General features: G+C 42.6%; 1 protein-coding gene across 1 annotated transcript in view; it reads right to left on the reverse strand.

The window, feature by feature from the left end:
• Positions 1-20648, reverse strand: part of LOC132406466 (adhesion G protein-coupled receptor L1-like) — a 693646-nt gene that overhangs the window by 352620 nt on the left and 320378 nt on the right. Inside the window, exon 4 of the mRNA XM_059992184.1 lies at positions 17003-17216. Coding sequence (XP_059848167.1) covers positions 17003-17216 — 214 coding nt within the window. The remainder of the gene's footprint in view (positions 1-17002; positions 17217-20648) is intronic.

The following is a 20648-nucleotide window of genomic DNA, read 5'->3' on the forward strand; positions in this document are numbered from 1 at the left end:
AATCTATAATAATAACAACCATAATAGAATCAATGAAAGACCACACCATCTGGGGCGTTCAACCAGCCTGCAAAAGACAACGAACTACAAACAGAATGAATCAGACTCTGACCTATGTCATGAATTTGTTAACTTTGCAGCAGCACTACAATGCATAGCATGCTAAATAAACAAATAATGATTTACAGTAGGTATATATGTATGTGTATTTTAAATAGTTAAATTAATATAGGTAGTGCAAATAAAGTGCGACAAAAAATAGTTGTGAGGTAGTTTTCATGGGTCCTATGCCCTTTCTGAAATCAGATGGCAGATGGGAAGAATCATTGAGTGTGTGCCTTCAGGCTCCTGTACCTCCTTCCTAATGGTAACAATGAAAAGAGGAGACGGCCTGGGTTTTGAGGGTCCATGATGATGGAAGCCATTTTTTTAAGGCGCTGCTCTTTGAAGATGTCTTGGATAATAAGGAGTCTAGTACCTATGATGGAGCTAGTTGGCATGTTCTGAGTATTGGTGGATCCGTGATGATGGATGCTGTTTTCCTGTGACAGCGTTTCATGTAGATGTGTTTAATGATGAGAATGGCTTTGCCCTTGATGGGCTGGGCTGTATCCACTATTTTTGTGATTTTCTGTTCAATGCATTAGCGTTTCCATACCAGGCTCTGACGCAGCCAGCCAAAATACCCTTCACCACATGGCTACAGAAATTTGTCAAAGTTTTAGATGTCATGCCAAATGTTTGCAAACTCCTAAGGAAATAGAGGTGCAGCCATGCTTTCTTAGTAATTACCCAAGACAGGTTCTCCAAAATAATACCACTGAGGAATTTGAAGTTGCTGACCCTCTCCATCTCTGATCCTCCGATGAGGACTGGCTCAGGGACCTCTGGTTTCCTCTCCCTGAAGTCAGTAATCAGCGCCTTGGTCTTGCTGACATTGAGTGAGAGGTTGTTGTTATGGCACCACTCAGCCAGATTTTCAATCTCCCTTCTATATGTTGATTGTTGCCATCTTTGATTCAGCCTGTGACAGTGGTGTTGTCAGCAAACTTGAATATGGCATTGGAGCTGTGCTTAGCCACATAGTCATAAGTTTAAAGCAAGTAGAGCAGGGGGTCTAAGCACACAACCTGTGGTACACCTGTGCTGATGGAGATAACGGAGGAGATGTCGCCAATGCAAACTGACTGGGGTCTACAAATGAAAAAGTCGAGGATCCAATTGCACAAGGATTTATTGAGGCCAAAGTCTTGAAGCTTTTTGATTAGTTCTGGGGGGGATGGGGGGATGATGGCATTGAATGCTGAGCTCTAGTTGATAAAAAAGGCATCCGGTGTGTGCATTTTCACTGCCCAGATATTCCATGGTTGAGTGAAGAGCCAATGAGATGGCAGCTACTGTGGACCTGCTGCTCTGGTAAGCAAATTGGACTGGATCCAAGTTGCTTCTGAGCTAGGAGTCAATACGTTTCAACACCAACCTCTCAAAACACTTGGATGTAAGTTCTACTGGACAATAATCCATAAGGCAGGCTACCAGGTTATTCTTGAAACCTGCAGGTGGGTAGCTCAGACTGCCAATGTGAGAGGTTAAAGATCTCAGTGAACACTCCAGCCAGTCGATTGGCGCAGGTTGTTAGTACTGACACGTCAGCCTTCAAGACTGAAATCACAGGATCAGTGGGGGCTGTGGGAGCTTGTGACAGTTCACAGTGGAAAGAGGGATTGAACACTGGGAATCACAGTGTGAGAAGAGTCTGTGGACTAGGAACCACAGTGGCATTGTAACATATTGGCTAAATAACAATTTACAGCATTTACAGTTGAAAGCTATCGCAGAATAATTTATTTGAATACATAGAATCATGGTGAAGTATTTAGAGAAGAGTACTGCTCAGAAATAGGCCCTTCAGCCCACAATGACTCCTATTTAAACCAGCTTAGTGGTTAACACAATGCTTTACAGTACCAGCAACCTGGGTTCAATTCCCACTGCTGCTTGCAAGGAGTTTGTACGTTCTTCCCGTGACCGCAAGGATTTCCTCTGGATGCTCCAGTTTCCTCCCACATCCCAAAGATGGGTTAAGGTTAGTAAGTTGAGGGCATATTGTGTTGGCGTTGAAAGCGTGGCACACTCGCAAGCTGCCCCCCGGAGCATCTTCAGACCATGTTGGACATTGACACAAAGAATGGCTTTCAATGTTTCAATGTGCATGTGACAAATGAGGCTAATCTCTAAAATCTTTAACAATGGAAAGGGCAGTGGGGCCACAGCAGCGGTTTGAGGGGCTCATGACTCGAGAATACCACAGCAGAAGCGGGGGTGGGGGGGGGAGGCAGGCTGCAGAATGGGGATGTGTCTACACATGCGTGAAGACTGTCTGATAAAAATGCATCAGCACAGGAGAGCCATGCCACATTAACGTTCACAATGTTCTCAATCTTTGTTCAGACAACAGATCTAACATAATGGAGAGAGAACGAAATAGGTTCAGATATCAACTTTCCACACTGTGTATCATTGTGAGGCGCAGTGACATTTGTTAAAGGAAGTGAAGATATCGTTAGGAATAAAAAAAAAATCGATTCCATTGTTTTCATCGCTCTGCCGTCCCTCGAGGCCCCACTGTAAAAGCAAACGGCAGCACGAAATGAATCGAAATTCCATTTCCAGTCATTCAGGGGCGAGTCATGCCTCAGAAAGCTGAACTAAACAAGACTGCTCCCGCAGGGACCCTCGAGCAGGCCTCTCCTCCTCAGGTGTAGTTACCTCAGCCTTCCCAAACACCACTGCTCTCTCGACTGGAGCATCAAGGGGGCTGAATATAACATGACCTCTCCTGGCACTCAATCTGTCTGACTCGCCTTCAATCCTCTGCGGACTCATTGTAGGCACTTGTTTTATGAGCTTCTCCCTGCTCAGCTGCAAAAGCAACCATCCTATAACATGCCCACGAGTGCTTCTGCACACCAACGCTGCTGTGGATCCATCCCAAGTGGGTGTGTTTTCACACGTTTGCATATTACCTGATTCCTCTTTTGTGTTTCGGCGAGCAACTTGTGTGCGCGTTTCAGGTGTTTATGCAGTTGTGGTGGAGTTCACATGATTGTGCGTGGGTGTGTTTTGTAGCATGTGTTAAAGGACATTTGGGATTAACTGCATTGGGCCAATTGGTGCATTGCAGCCTTGAGTTCTATGTTCACACAAAATGGAATTAGTCCCATGTGGTATGGTGTGAGGATCTTAATAGGCTCATCTCCACATCTGCATGATAATATGGCCATTATCATCAGGAGTTATTACCTAATTACTGCCCATTACGCTGCTGGCATTTAGGGCAGCAATGAAGGTCCTCCATCTCTGTCTGTAGAGCAGGATTCTTCCTTGCTATTTCCATATCAATTATTTTTTGACCAGTTGGGCTTGTTAGCCCTGAGCTGAATCCCTGATCCCGGGAGACCACCCTGAGTCTGAGCTTTGCCCTTTCACTTGTTTGGCACGTGTGACCCTGCCAAGAGTCAAAGCGCAAGGTCCCGACTCTAGTCAACGTCCCTCTCCGGGTCACTGAGGCACACGAGCCTCCAAACCCTACGACAAGGTTGTGGTCCTCTTGGAGGATCAAGAGATATTAACCAAGAAAAATCACTATGAAATATCTTGCACAAAGCTTACAAAGTCTGCAAAGTTAAATGATATTCAACCTAATCACAAAAAAGCAGGCTCTTTGGCTCATCAGGACTATGCTGTTGTGTTAAAAGTCTGAGAGAATATTTTCCCAGTGTGTTGCATATGTTCATGAATCATGTTATACTTCTGTTCCTCTTGTACTTATTCTACTTCCCCAACACAAATTAATGCAACTTCCTCAATTAAAGTGATAGTCTTACATTCTGACCACTCTCCACAATAGACTTTAGTGTTGGTTCTAATTGTGTTCTTTCTTGTAAAAAAAAATCTGTATAATTTATGTTCAATTTATGTTTTTCTTGTGAATACTGCATATATGACCTGGGTTCAATTCCCCCTACTGCCTGTAAGGAGTTTGTACCTTCTCCCCATGACTGCGTGAGTCTCCCCCGGGTGCTTGAGTTTCCTCCCGCGGTCCAAAGATGTAGCAGTTGGTGGGTCATTTGGTCATTGTAACCTGTCCCGTGATTGGGCTAGGATTAACTCAGGGGTTGCTGGGCAGTGAGGCTCGAAGGGATGGAAGGGCCTGTTCCACGTCATATCTCAATAAGATGGCGTCTGCCTGTGAAGTTGCTGCAAGTAAGATTTTCATTGCATCTGTGCTCATGTGTATTGTGCACATGGTAATAAATTGGACTTTGACTAAATTTTTTTTAATAAACTACTGATGTTGGACATCTGAAATAAAAAACAAAAATAAAATACTGGAAACACTCAGCAGGTCAGACAGAGATATAAAGTTATGATACAGGCCAAAGGCCAAATTTTAATTCAAGTTTAACAGAACTCCTTTGCTTTTAAGCTCTTGAAACAAGCCTAGTGCTTCGCACTTTCATGGTTCTTTAAACCTTGTCACAGTTTTTAATGATTTGTGAATTCCTTTGCAACTATACCACAATTACACTTCTATTTTGCAAATCGTACCTTAGCACTGAATACCATTTCTGAGTTATGAACAGTGAATACTAAAAGTAGAACTTCCGATGAAAGGTCATCCGTAAACATTATCTGTGCTTCTGGCTCTACAGGTGCTGTCTGACCTACTAAAAGTTTCCAGCATTTTCTTTCTTTTAATTTCAAATTTTCAGCATCTGCTAGATTTTATTTGCTACTTGATTGCTTTTAAATTAACATCTTTAGCCCTTTAGCTTCCTTTCAATAAATGCTGTATCCAGCTCTTATTAAGCCCCACTGTTCGGGGAATTCAGAATAATGTGATGTTGTGAGTGAATGATGCACTGGAGCAGAGAGCAAACAGCACAACCAATCAGTGGCTGCACCCTGCAACCAGTCAGTGGGAGAACAATGCACCAGGCCTATGATTGATCAGTGACTGAACTGTTTGATATATCAATGTGTCAATGACGTGATTTCTCATTGTGTTCCTGGTGTGATCGATCTTCTGAAACCCAAAGGTAACAAAATGAAGAGCAACTAATCACTCTTCACTAACTGGGAAATTCTTCCTTATTGGTTGATGGCAGGCAATGCTGGTAAGCAAGCATTTTCATCATGGATACTCAAGGAGAATGCTAATGTATATCAAAGGAGAGTCAATAAGTATTCACATTAACTTTAAAAAGGGACCTGTGCTAACTAGACTCAATAATGTGTGAAGGGAAACTTTTTGTCAAAAGATATATAATTAGGCGATAATCCACAATTAGTTATATACCAAATCCTGGGTAGTTCAAAGTTCAAAGTAAATTTATTATCAAAGTATATTTATTACCATATACAACCCTGTGTTTCATCTTTTACAGGCATTCACAGTAAATGCATGAAGCACAACAGAATCAAGAAGGGCCCAATGGACGGACAAGCAACCAATGTGCAAAAGACAGCAAGCTGTGCAACTACAAAAAGATAGAGAAAAATAATGAATTATTAAGCAATAAATATTGTGAACAATAGATGAAGAGACTTTGAAGGTGAGTCCATAGGTTGTTGGAGCAGATCAGTAAAGGAGTAGATGGTGCTGAGTGAAGTTATCCCCTCCGGTTCAAGATCCTGATGGTTGAGGGATTAAAACTATCTCCTGAACAGTTCAATAAATCACAAAATAAACACAAAAGGCAAGGACAAATCTGAGATTGTTATCAGATGATCACTATAGATTTACTTGGCAGAAAGCACAGTTGGGAATTTGGTGCATGTGTGTGCACTGACCAAATGCTGGGTAATAAGCTGGTTGTAGGATTCTATTATAATAAAATCAGGACTTAGGAGCATATGAGGCAAGAACTGGAGTTGGATATTTGGAATCAAGCCTGTTCTGCTGCTTGATAACATCGCGGCTAGTTTCCAATTTTCTACCCCTCTCCCCAAACCCTTGACTCGCCGACAGTCTGATAATCTCTCCATGTTACAGGACCCTCCACTCTGAAAAAATTTCTGCCTGAAAATGTTACCTCCCAAGTCTCATTTAAACCTGTCCCCTTTCACTTTAAACCTTTATCTCTCGCTTTAGACTCTGCTATCCTGTGGGAAAAAAAGACTATGACTTATCTATGCCCCTCATGTATCTCATTAAGACCAACCCTCAATCTTCTACACTCAAAGAGAAAAAGCTCAGCCTCTCCTGTTACTCTTCAAACCCTTCAATCTGAGGAACAAGCTTGTGAATCTTTTCTGCACCCTTTCCAACCTTCCTATAGCTAGGTGGCCAGAACTGCACACAATACTCCAAGTGTGATCTTACTAGTCTATTGTATAGCAATGTAACGACATCCTACCTGTTGTACTCACTGCTCTGACTGCTAGAGACAAACACAACAAACTTCTGCTTCATCACTCTGCCTGCCAGTTTATAAAATCTGTTCTCTGATTCTAGATTGTATCAAATACATAACAAGGGAGGCTGGAGGGTATGGATACTTCCCCAGAACCACAAACACACTATTGAACAGAAACATCAACTTTGATCATAACCAGAAAAATAATCAGCCTGGACTCAGATATCGAAAGGAAACATCAAAAATAGCTAATAATAATAATAAATTAAAGCAAATGGCAGACATCGAAGGACAGAAATAGCTAGGAGAATGGGTGGGTAAATGGCAGATACAGTTCTGTGATGGAAGATGTGTGTGGACACAAGCCCAAAACACAGGCATCAGAACAAGAGAATGTAAAAATTAGCTGAAGACGAAGGATTTTAAGTTAGAAGCAAGTGGTAAGAGAACTCCAGAGTATTAGTCTCCTTATTTATGAAAGGATTTATTTGTCATAAAGGGAGAGCAGTGGAAGTTTACTAAACTGATCATTGGGAGCTGAAGACTGTTACATGAGGAGAGATTAAATCTGTATTCATTAAAGCTAAAAAGATGGGGTTTCACTGAAATGTCACAAGCTTCCTTCAGAGCTTCAACCTGGATGCAAGGAGAAAGTTTCTTCTAGCTGAGTGGTCTCCAGCAAGAGTTTACAGCTGTGACACTACAGGGTAAGGCATGCAGGTGAGGAGTATTCCCCACTGCAGAGGGCTGTGGGAGCCAAGATGCTGAACATATTTACGAAGGAGGTGTGTAAATAAAATTCTTAGACGCAAAAGGCATCAACGTGTATGGAGAAACTGAGGGAATGAGATCAGTTTTTCCTCCCACATCCCAAAGATGAGTGGGTTGGAAGGTTAATTGGCATCTGCAAATTGCCTCTAGTGTGACGGTGCATGGTAGAATCTGGGGGTGGGGGTAGAAGATGGGCAATTGACAAGAATATGGGGAGTATAAAAATGAGAGATCAGTCTAAATGGAAATTCAGGCCTCAAACCTCTCAACCATTGAGCACACCTACATGAAACGCCATCACAGGAAAGCCCCATCTATCATTAGGAACCATCGCTGCCCAGGACTTGGCCTCTTCTCACTGCTGCCATCAGGAAGAAGGTATAAGAACCTCAGGACTCACAGGTTCAGGAACAGTTACTAACCCTCAACCATCAGGCTCTTGAACAAAGGGGATAACGACACTCAACTTGCCCCATCATTGAGATGTTCCCAAAACCAACGGACTCACTTTAAAGGACTTGTCATCTCATGTTCTTGCTACTTATTGCTTATTTATTCACATAATTGCTTTTTTTTGGATTTGCACAGTTTGTTGTCTTCTACACACTGGCTGAATGCCCTAGTTGGGTGGTCTTTTGTCAATTCTGTTATAGTTATTATTCTATAGATTTGTTGAGTATGCCCATTAGAAAACGAATCTCAGGGTTGTGTATGGTGACATATATGTACTTTAATAATAAAATTTACTTTGAACTTTGAAATAGAAAGTCTTGTTGGGCTGAAGGTCTTGGCTCTTTCCACGTGCTAAGAAAAGGATGGACAACTTTCAAAGGAGTACCTTGTGAAATCATTAGATGTGTGGGTCCTGGAAAGTGGAGAAGATGGGACCTCTACTAAATAAGAACTATTCGCAGTGTTGCTTCACAGGTTCAGAGTCCTGCTTCCCAAGTTTGATCCTGATCTTGGGTACTATCTCATTGTATTTGTACCTTCTTCCTGTGACTGTGTTGTGTTTCTGCCGGATACTCTGGTTTCCTCTCGTACCTGCTGTAAGTTGCCCAAAAGAACCAAAAGGGGTGGAGATAGGCACGTGAGAGAGAGAATAATTTGTAGTTTGACAGGAGAATGGGACTGACGGGATTGCAGTGGCGGGAGCTACAATGCAGTTGATGGGCCAATTGGCTCCTTTCCATGCTGCAATAAGTAAGAACAAGTAAGACTTTTATCCCAGAGGGTTCTGGGAAATATGGCGTGTTTGTCTCCTCACTTTCAGAAGGATGGACATACGACAAGGAAATAGACTACTCAATAAGACCATTACACACAGAAGCAGAATTAGGCCTCTTGTCAAAGTTCAAACAATCAATGTGCAAAAGAAGACAAGTTAGGAAAATTAACAAAAATACTAAATAAGTAAATAAATAGTACTAGGAACGTGAATGGCTTAGTCCTTGAAAGTGAGTCCTTAGGTTGTGGAATCAGTTTAGTGTTGAGATGGGTGAAGCTATCCATGCTGGTTAAGAAGCCTGATAGTTGAAAGCTGCTTGGGCCGATTGAGTCTGCCCCATCATCTGATTATAGCCATTTTATTTCCCTCTCAACCTCATTCTATTACCTTCTCCCTGTAACCTTTGACTCTCCTACTAATCAAGAACTTATCAACCTACTTTAACATACCTAATGACTTGGCCTCCACAGCCATCTGTGGCAATGAGTTCCACAGATTCATCAGCCTCTGGCTAAAAAATTTCCTCTTTATCTCTGCTATAAAGGGACATACTGCTGTTCTAAGGCTGTGCCCTCTTGTCCTATTCAGCTATTGGAAATTGCTCTCCATGTCCATTTTATCTCGTTATTTAAATCGTCTATAACTGAGGTAGTACAACTAAATGACTTGAGCTACATCCAAGTTGATAACCATGAGGCCTGTATCCTCATCAGCTTCAAAAACTAACAAGGGGGTGGCAAAATTCAAATTTATCATAGGGGCCAGAAGAAGGATCATAATCTTTACCAAAGTGTAAAATACTGAAAGGTGTTGGATTATCACTCATCTTTTCACACAACAAGGTGACAGACACAGTGATGCTAAGCAATTAAATATAAAAAACGAGAAATCTGCCAAGTAAGAGAGGGATCCAGAAGCAAGGGTACAGTTTTTGAAACGGTGGGGTGCAGAGATTCAACAGCACCTCTGTCTATCAGAATCAGAATCAGGTTTAATATCCTGGCATATGTGTGAAATTTGGTAACTTTTCAGCAGTACAATGCAGTATGTGGTAATACAGGGAAAAAACTGACATACAGTAAGTATACAGTATATACAGTATGTGTATCAAATGGTTAAATTGAATAAACTGCAAAAACATATACAAAAAAAAAGTAATGAGGTAGTGTTCATGGGTTCAATGATCATTCGGAAAATGGATAGCAGAGGGAAAGAAGCTGCTCCTGAATCGCTGAGCGTGTACCTTCTTCCTGATGGTAACAGTGAGAAGAAGGCATTCCCTGGGTGGTGGGGGTCCTTAAGGATAGATATTGCCTTTTTAAGGCATCACTCCTTGAAGATGTCTTGGATACTATGGAGGTTAGTACCCATGATAGAGCTGACTAATTTTCCCTGCAGCTGACTTCGATCTTGTGCAGTAGCCTCCCCCTCCCCCCGATATCAGTCGGTGATGCAGCAGTGATTCTGTCCATTCTCTCTGCATGCTGCAGTGTGAAGAGCCTGTCTTCGTCTTCAGCCCAGGAAGCTCAAACATCTCATATATCGTCAGGGTAACGCCCAACCTGACAGCATGAACACTGATTTCTTTAACTTCTGGAAATTTCTTCTTCCTCTCTTTCACAATTCCCCTTCCTGATTACCCTCTCACCCCTTCTCTACTCCTCACCTGCCTGTAACTTTGCTCTGGTTCCCTTCCTCCTCCTCTTTTTTTTACATTGTTCACTATCTTCTAACAGATCCCTTCTTCTTCAGACCTTTATCTCTTTCAATGATCCCCTCCTGACCTCTCACTTCATTCCCCCCTCACCAATCACCTTCCTCCTCACTTTTATCTGCCAGCTTGTACTCCTCCCCTCCTGCCACTTTCCTACTCCGGCTTCTACCCCCTTCTTTTCAAGTCCTGGATAAAGGATCTTGGCCCCATATATCAATTGGTTATTCCCCTCCTTAGGAGCTGCCTGACTTCCTAAACTCCTCCGGCATCTTGTGTGTGTCGCTCAAAGTTTCTAGCATCGGCAGAATCTTTTGTGTTTCAATTAGCCTCGATTAACCTTACAAACATCCCGGGAGGAAGTGGGTTTGGGAACATCTTGGCCCACTAGTGTTATTGATTGGATTCAACATCACTCCGACCACATGTCATGTCACATCTGCAAAGCACCGCCAGCAGACATTCCCAACCTGTTTAGTTGGCGCCAAGGTATAATGAATGGTCTGCACTGATTGATGCAACTTGTATTGATCTATTGGCAAGTTTTGCTCTGTTGATTGCACTTGAGGTTTATCTCAGACAACATATTGATCAAAACCCACGTATTACCACAGATGCTGAGGCTGTCAGACAACTTAGTTGGTCAGTACATCATCCTGTTTCTCAGATTGCTGGTATGGGTGGTTTGGAGGGCAAGAGGGGTGGTTAGGTTGTGAAGAGGACTGAGGTGAAGATGGTGAGAATGTATGAGGGGGAAGGGAAAATGGGTATGCAGAAAAGAAGGGAGGGCAGGGAGAAAATGGGGGAGAGGGATAAAGGGTAAAAGACATGTTGGGATGGGGAAGGGTCTGTGTGAATGGGGGAGAGTGAAATTAGGAATGGAGACAGAAAGCAGAACAATGCAGAAAATGGGTGGGATGGTGAAAGAAGGGGGGGAGGAAAGGGGGATTGGAGAATAGGAGAAGGGATGGGGGTTTTGGAATAGAGATAGAGCAATTGAAGGAGAGAGAGATAAGGGGAAGAGTGAAAGGTGAGGAAAGGAAGGTACAGGATAGGATATAATTGTGATCTGCTTATTTACACTTGTTGGGATGTGTGGATGCTTCCAAGCATGTCCTGAAGGAGAGCAACTGCATCAGAAATCTCATTTAAAGGCCGGCCAACTGGAAGTGACACAGTGAGTTGGTATTCATGCTACGTGGAAGTGTTCTGAGTGGAAGATCTTCAGAGTGTAGGGTGAAGAAATTGCACCTAAAATTGTTCACCATCTTTTAGTTCATATCACATTCTCCCTTAGAATTAACTGAAGAAATTCATGTAGACTAATATGGAGGTTGTCAGCACCGCAAAGCCAAACAAATTGCCATTGGATAAGACCACAGGGTCTAGTCTGATATCGAATTTGTCACAGCCAGAGTTCCATCCTTTATATCAGATACAAAGAGTTGAGTTACTCTCTGAGCGGGACATTAAATGATCTCCTGGCATTGTGTCCAAGATTTGCATTGGAGTTGTCCCTGGTGGACTGATCATTAGTTACCTCTTAAGCAAAATTTCTAAAGGGATTGTACTGTCTGACCTGCTGAACATTTCCACCAGGTTCTGCTTTATCTCCAAAGATCTTATCTGGCCATATTTCACTGCTGTTTCTGGGGACTTGCTTTGCTGATGTGTTTCCCAAATATCCAGAGAGCTTCCTGACAGTTGCCTCTCGTTCTGGTCCGAGGACAGATGTCCAGATGCTTGACCAAAAAGATTTGTTTCAAAGGCAAAATAGCGGAGAACAATAGACTAGAATCCAGATAGGCAGGTCTTATGGTGAGAGAAAAATCTGGTACATTGAGTGCTCTGTGTCACTTCTGCTTGACCATTTATTTTTTCAAAGCAAAATCACTGTCTCTCTCGTTATTGTGCCTGTGCAAACTTCCATTCCTTACTTTAGCTTAAAGCATATTTCTGCCAACTCAGCACTTATCAGCACAATATCAGCATTAATTATACTGTATAAACAAGCAATGTTGCTACAGTCCTCTCTCTTCTGTTATGCCATTGTACCATCCCAGTTCTGTATCACAGAGCCCTTTGTCCCCAGTGCAAAGAACCTTCACAATCATCAACTATTTCAATACAATGTTCTTGTAGATTCTATGGGTGTATGAATGGAAGGTTCCTCATCTGAAACAGTAACTGTTTCTCTCTCCACATATGCTGCATGACATGCTGAGTCTTTTTTCCAGAATTTCATCTTTTATGTTTTATGTTCTATCCCCTACGTGTAAGTCTAGCCTTCCAGGTTAAGTCCCATCACCTTACCATTACACAGCTCCAGTAGCTTAACACACTGTCATTTATTCCCATTAAAGACTGGTCCACTTGTCCTAGCACAGAAATTCTATTTGTAATACACAGTCCTCCCACACCTTTCCTCTTAATGAAAACTAACTTGTATCTTTCTCTTTCTCAGTTATGACAGAGGTTTTGTTACGAATCACGGACTATTTCTCTCTCCACAGATGGCACCTGACCTGATGAGTTTTTCCAGCATTTTCTGTTTTTGTCTTAGGTTTTGAGCATCTGCAGATTTTTGCTTTTCATTTACCGCTAAGTTCAAATTTTCCTGGGATAAACTAGGACAGTAGCTTTTCTGAAGATCATGAGTGTTGTATGTTAAGAAACTAATATAAGTGTATAAAATAATGAAGGGCATAGATAAGGTGAGTACACACAGTTTTTTCCTAGGATTAGGGCATCAAGAACTAGAGAGAATACTGCAGGTTTAAGGTGCAAGGTGACTTAATAGGAAACTGGGGGGGGGTGGGGGCAACTTGTTTACCCAGGTAGAATGAGTGGTAAGAGGAAGTTGTTGAGGCAGTTGTAAGACCATAAGACATAAGAGCAGAATTAGGCCATTCAGCCTATCGAGACTGCTCTGCCATTCCATCATGTCTGATCCCAGATCCCACTCAACTCTATACACCTGCCTTCTCACCATCTCCTTTGATGCCCTGACTGATCAGGAAGTGATCAACTTCCACCTTAAATATACCCACCCCGCAAACTCAGCCCCCACCGCAGTCTGTGGCACAGCATTCCACAGATTCATTATTCTCCGGCTAAAAAAATTTCTCCTTGCCTCCCTTCTAAAAGGTCATCCCTCAATTTTGAGGCTGTGCCCTTTAGTTCTAGATGCCCCCACCATAGGAAAGATCCTCTCCATATCCACCCTATCTAATCCTTTCAACATTTGGTAGGTTTCAGTGAGATATCTCTGGATTCTTCTGAATTCTAGTGAGTACAGGCCCAAAGCTGCCAAAGGCTCCTCATATGTTAACCCTTTCATTTCCAAATTCATTGTGAACTTCCTATGGACTCTCTTCAATGACAACACATCCTCTCTGAGATATGGGGCCCAAAACTGTTGACAATACTCCAAGTGTGGCCTTACTAGTGTCTTATCAGGATTCAGCATTATCTCCTTGCATTTATATTCTATCCCCCTTGAAATAAATGGCAACATTGCATTTGCCTTCTTTACCACAGACTCAACCTGTAAATTAACCTTCCAGGAGTCTCGCGTGAGGGCTTTGAAGTCCCTTTCCACCTTCTCCCCACTTAGATAATAACACTATTGTTCCTTTTACTAAAATGCATTATCATACATTTCCCAGCAGTGGATTATTTTAATAACATTTGAAATGCACAGACAGGTAGGTGAGTAGGAAAGATTTAGAAGGCAAAATGGGAATAGCCTAGATTGACATCTGGTTAGCATGGACCAGTTAGGACAAAGGGCCTGTTTCCCAGCTGTACGACTCTATGACTCTAACATCTGCTTTATGAAAGACGACACATCGCAGGGTAATGATAGAGCAATGTGGCAGGGATGGAGAGCACTGTATCTCTGGACATGAGGTGGATGATATTAAAAGAAGACATAACTAAGGAAGCACTTGAAGGGTGCTGATGTTCGACTATCGGAGAAAAAGGGATTGCATCTGTCTAACTGTGTGTGATGAAGTTGTGGCAGTGAAAGCGCAAAGAGAGAAGTTATTGATTGGAGGAACACTGAGATGACCACAGGTTGAGATGCAGACCTGTGGGACAAAGGAGTAAGCTGGTCAGAGAACTCAGTCAGGGTGTGCTGTTTGAACAGCTCCGATAGTCACAACAGGATGCCACAAACAAGAGTCGGGGCAAAAGGCCCGGCACAAAGCATCACTGCGTAGCGAATATCGAGCAAGAGAAGTCCGCAGTTTTGGGGAAGGAATGCGTGCTGTTTGCAGAACTGTGGAATGCTCTGAAGTCATGAGCAGATTTATCAGAGGGCCTCATTGCACTGTGCATAGAGCTCCAAAGTCGAGGAGATCTTCAGTTGGATGTCAATAGGTACAGGTTTATTAATGCTGGTTCACTTGGGATCGCAAGAGTGAAGATACTGCTTTTAGCATAGTACATCGAACAGTACAATGCAGGAACAAGCCTATATTGGCCCATCATACCTATGCCAACATGAAACCAAATTAAGCTAAATCTCTTCTGCCTGCACATGATCCATATCGCTCCATTCTCGGCATCTTCATGTGACCATTTAAAAGTCCCTTACATGACACTACTGCATCTGCATCCACCAGCACCCAGGCAGCCTGCTCCAGATGTCTACCGCTCTGCGTAAAAAGTCTTGCCCCACACATCTCTCTTAAGCTTCCCTTGTTCACCTTAAATGCATGTTATAATTGAAATTCTTGGAGACTCTATAGAACAGGGAATACAGTAAGTTCAGGAACATGATATTATGAACATACCTCTTCCCACCCCAACTCCTGTAAAAATTCTGTTCCCTTTTCTCAGTTCCTTCGTCTCCACTGCATCTGTTCCCAGGATGAGACTTACCTTTCCGGGACATCAGAGATGTCCTCCTTCAAAGAAAAGGGTGTTTCTTCCTCCACCATTGATGCTACCCTCATCTGCATCTCCTCCATTTCTCACCTACCTGCGCTCATCCCATTTTAAGAGGAATAGAGCAACTTTTGTCCTCACCTACCATCCCATGAACCTCCACATCCTACACCTCATTTTCCACAACTTCCACCACCATCAATGGGACCGTACCACCAAACAGATCTCTACCTCTCTACCACTCTGCTTTCCACAGGGATCGCTCCCTCTGTGATTCCCTCGTCCTTCCATCCCTTCCCACTAATCTCCGTCCAGCACATCCCTGCAAGTGCCAGAAGTGCTGCTACACTTGCTTCCTCTCCTCCATCAGGGCCACAAATAGTCCCTCCAGGTGAGGCAACACTTCACCTGCAAATCCTTTAGGGTCACCTATTATATCTTGCACTCACGATGTGGTCTGCTCTACACAGGCGATACCTGACATAGATTTGGGGACCACTTTGTCAAGCATTTCTGTTCCATCCACAAAAAGTGGGATTTCCTAGTGGCCAACTGTTTTAATTCCTATCCATGTTCTTGTTCTGACATGTCAATCCATGGCCTCTTCTTCTGCCATGATGAGGCCACTTTCAGGTTGCAGGAGTAAAACTTCATACTCCATCTAGGTAGCCTCCAACCTGATGGCATGAATATTGATTTCTCCAATTTCAGGTTAATTTCTCCAACCCCCCCCCCCCCCCCACCCCACCAGCTCACCCTTCACTCTTCAATTCCATACTCCAGCCTCTTATCTCTTCTCTTCACCAGCTTATCACCTCCCCCTTGTGCCGCTCCATCTTACCTTTCTCCCAGGGTTCACTCTCCTCTCCTTTCAGATTACTTTTTCCACCAATCGCCTCCCAGCTTTTCCCCCACCCACCTAGCTTCCCCTATCACTTTCTACCTTGTCCTCCTTCCTTTCCCACCAACTTTTTCTGACCTCCTCTCCCTTCTTGCTCAATCCTGATGAAGTGTCTTGGCCCAAAACATCAACTGTTTATTCATTTCCTTAGACGCTGCCTGGCCTGCTGAGTTCCTTCAGCATCTCCATAAGACCATAAGGAGCAGAGTTAGGCCATTTCGCCCATTGAGTCCGCTCTGTCATTTCATCAAGGCTGATCCAATTTTCTCCTACCTTCATGCCCTGACCAATCAAGAATCTATTGACCTCTGCTTTAAATAAACATAAGAACTTGGCCTCCACAGCTGCCTGTGTCAAAGAATTCCACAGATTCACCACACTCTGACTAAGGAAATTCCTCCTCATCTCTGTTCTAAAAGGATGCCCCTCTACTCTGAGGCTGTGTCCTCTGGTCTTAGACTCTCCTACCATAGGAAACATCCTTTCCACGTCCACTCTACCAAGGCCTTCCACCCTTCCATTATTTCATTGAGGCCATCTCTAATTCTTCTGAATTCCAGCGAATACAGCCCCAGAGCCATCAGACACCCTTCAAATGACAAGTCATTCAAACCTGGAATCATGTTTGTGAATCCCCTTTGAACTTTCTCCAGTTTCAGCACATCCTCTCTAAGATAAGGGGCCCAAAACTGCACATGATACTCCAATTAAGGTCTCACCAGTGCTTTACAAAGTCTCAACATTACATAATTGCTTTTATATTCTAGTCCTCAATTTCATGTGCGTTGTCCTGCAGATGGCAATGTCTCTATTAATTTACTTCTGCAACCAGCAATTTTAAGCTACCAACATTAATGCAGACCAGGTTAATAACATTGAAATAGGGACCATATAAAGTTGCTATACATTTTGTATCATTCTGCCTATCCCTGCTTCATCTGAGATTTAGCTCCTTGGTCTGAAGTGAGCATGAACATGAAAAACCTTAATGCAACTGAAAAGGAATCAGCACAATGTTCTTGGACCTCATTTATTGCCGGGCACGTGACCAGATCTTGCAACAACTGTCCTACCTTTGTGACATGATCTTGAAGGTGTCGGGAAGGTAACACTCGACGTTCTCCATCTGGAAGAGGTCGGCGTCGCAGATCTTGTTGTCAGTCCGCCCGTAGTTGGCGCTCTCGATCATTATGACGTCACTCCCCGGGCACCGCAGCTCGATGGGGTACCCTTCGCATGCCAACTCCCGGCGCATCAGACCGAATGGCAAGGCAGCCCGACTCAAACCTGGGGAGCAAGCAGAGGAAACACGTTGAGACCTTCAAAGCTCCTTGTAACACCTGACTTTGGATCCTAATCAGAATCACGTTGAATAACACTGGCATACGTTGTGAAATCTGTTTGTTTCGCGGCTGCAGTGCGTTGCAGTACATAATAATAAAAACTATAAATTACATTAGGGAGTACATATAAGTCAAATAAGTAATGCAAAAAAAAGGAAAAAAAAAGACCATTCTGCATTGTCCGTTCAGAAATCTGATGCCATAGGGGAAGAAGCCATTCCTGAATTGTTGAGTGTATGCCTTCAGGCTCCTGTACCTCCTCCTTCATAGTAGCAATAACAAGAGGGCATGTCCTGGGTGATTGGGATTCTTAATGATAGATGCAGCCTTTTTGAGGCATTGCCTTTTGCATCGCTCCTACCACACATACAGGTACCTTCAGTAGCACGAGAACATGCCCCATCAAGTTCAATGACAGCTTCTCATCTAGTGTCATAGATCTCTTGCATGATAAAGATGAAGTCTTAATCTTTCAATCTACCTCAATGTATTCCTTGCAATGTATTAGCTGCCTACATTGCACTTTTTCTGTAACTAACATATCCTGCATTCTGTTAGTGCTTTTTACTTTTCTGCTACCTCACTGTACTTACTTATGGAATAATTTGACAGGATGGCATGCAAACAAAATATTTTCACTGAATTTCTGAACATATGACACTAATAAACTAATTACTGATAACCTTCCTGAGGAAAGCGAAGGTTGAGAGCTGATTTGGGAATACCAACGCACTGGATAACAAAAAAAAGAGCGTGGCTGGGACTATGAGCAGGCAGTTTATTTAATTGTGAATTATGAGTACATTCATGATCCTAGATGATTTAAGAACAGCAGAATCTTAGATCATGGCTCACCCTTCATTTAAAGCTAACTTGTAGAAGAAAGATTTCAATGAAAGAGTGTTGAGTCTGTAGAACAGGCTCCTCAAGGAGCAGTCAGCAAAAATTCATCCGTATGTATTAGATAAAATTCTTTCAGAATGTAACATTTTATTTTACAGTATACGGGCTGTCTCTGAGTAACAAATGGGTTTTGCTTTTTACGGAATCAGTAAGTTAGCTTGTGTCCATTAATTTGGAAAATACACAAAAATCATTCAATATGGTCAGACTCAGGGTAATTATCACTGACATATGCCATGAAATGTCTGAGACATAAAAAATTACTGTAAGTTACAAATTTATTGCAAATCAGGAATGGTGAGGTAGTGTTCACAGACTGTTCAGAAATCTGACAGTGGAGGGGAAGAAGTTGTTTCTAAACCATTGAGTGTGTGTGTGTCTTCAGGCTCCTGTAGCTTCTCCCCGATGGTGGTAATCAGTATGATAACCATACCTTCTCAGTATTGTAACAAATGACATTACAAGAATATAAATAAGACTGATAAAAGGGCAATTATGAAAGTGGACAAGGAGAAGAAACTTAGCTCTCCCATTCATAGGAACAAAGATATGTTTGGACATCAGATTCTTGAATTTAATAATATGATGGGAGCTTGCTCAGGTGTGGGGTGTCCGTTACCTAGAGACAGAATGTTTGATATATGTCAGTCAAAGTGGAGCCAGGCTGAAGGATTAAGGGACCTTGGACTTAAGCAGATTTTCCAAGTGAGCATCCATGAGCTTTAGAGATTTCAGAGTTTTATAGCCCATCCAAACCTTTGTAGCCCAAGGGACTCTCTACAAAGAATTAAGAATCCTGTTCTGCATTTAATGAGTTGGTAAGCAACCTATCTTGAAAATCCATGGTTTTACCCAAATTACCCTTGGTATCTTGAGCAGTCCCTTCATTAATTAATAGGACTGAGTGTGTAACATAAAAAGAAAATAGATATTAGGACCTGAAACATTACATTGCTTTCTCCCTCCCAGATGCCGCCCGATCAGTGTTTGGAAGTGTAAACAAAATGCTGGAGAAACTTAGTAGGTCAGGAAGCATCTTTGGAGGGGAATGGACAGCTGCTGTTTGGAGTTCAGATCCTGTATGCTGAGAGTTCTGGTTATTACCTGCAGAAATGGTGATTAAAAGTCCAAATGTTAAACAGTTTGGAATTAGGAGAGAGTTGACAAAGAAGGCTGGATAGAGACAAAAAATAAATGGAATGTAAAAGAAATCAGGAGAAGCAAGCATGAGAGTGTGAGGAGAGACAAAAGATGTTTAGTCTTTCACAGTCTTTTAGATTTTCGTTGACTCTTGAATGTTCTAATGTTCTGAGACAGAGACAAGGGTACTGCTAGTGTTGGTATAGTAACAGATGGAGGAAAATAGAAGCAGGAAATTATGGGGCAAAGAGTGCGTCGATGTAGTGCTGGGACAGAGATAGATGCAAAGACGTTGAAAATCAATTAATTCACAGGTTGCGTCATTAGCAATTTATGTGTTGTAACTTCATCTGTACTTTAAGCGAGGTGCACAAGCATCATGTAGTAGCGTGATGATGTATGAAATTCATATATTTATACATATAACCTGTAATCAATTATTTAATGCTTAATCAAACAATTTTTTTTATTGAGTTGGTTACATAGTTGGCACAACATTGTTGGCTGAAGGGCCTGTAATGTGCTGTAAATTTCTATGTTCTATTGAAATACAACACGGAACAGGCCCTTACGGCCCTTTGAGCTGTGCCATCCAGCAACCCATTAATTTCATCCCAGCCTAACCACGGAACAATTTATTATGATCAATCAACCTACCAACGTCTTTTGACCGTGGGAGGAAACCAGAGCACCCAGAGGAAACACACACGGTCACGTGGAGAATGCACAAACTCCTTACAGGCAGCAGCGGGAACATATACAAGATTACTCAAATAATACTTAGATATCAAGTACACAACAAGCAATGGGGATTTATGTGGTGGGTATTTAAAAAAAAAGTTTGACCAGTAAAAGCAATCCCAAAACTGCTCCCTTGCAAAACCTGAGGCAGAGGGAGAAGAGGCATCCTTTTTTAGAGATACAGCATGGTAACAGGCCACATCACCCAATCTGGTAACAGTCACTCCACAACAGGACCAGTAAAAATCCTTCACTCTGCCCTTAGCTATGAAAAAGCATCTCTATGAATACAATAACCTGTTCCTCAGAGACTGTGCTTAATCGGTGCAGAACTGCACAGGGCTTAGGAATGGCAGCGCTGGAATGAGGCAGGCCATGTGAAAATGAAAAATAAAAGTGTTCAGGAGACACTGACAAGTTCAATCAATCAGGCAGAGAGAGGAAAGATTTGCAATCTAAGGGCTGAACAGGCCCTGATGGATTGGAACGAGGAAACAAAGCAAGACGGGCCTGTGGCAAGGCTCAGATTGATGGGCCCCAGGCACTGCCGGAACAAGCAGACCTGGCTTGGCCTCTGGGTGGGAGGTGGGCC

Source organism: Hypanus sabinus, chromosome 16 (assembly GCF_030144855.1).
Source record: "Hypanus sabinus isolate sHypSab1 chromosome 16, sHypSab1.hap1, whole genome shotgun sequence".
NCBI lineage: Eukaryota > Metazoa > Chordata > Chondrichthyes > Myliobatiformes > Dasyatidae > Hypanus > Hypanus sabinus.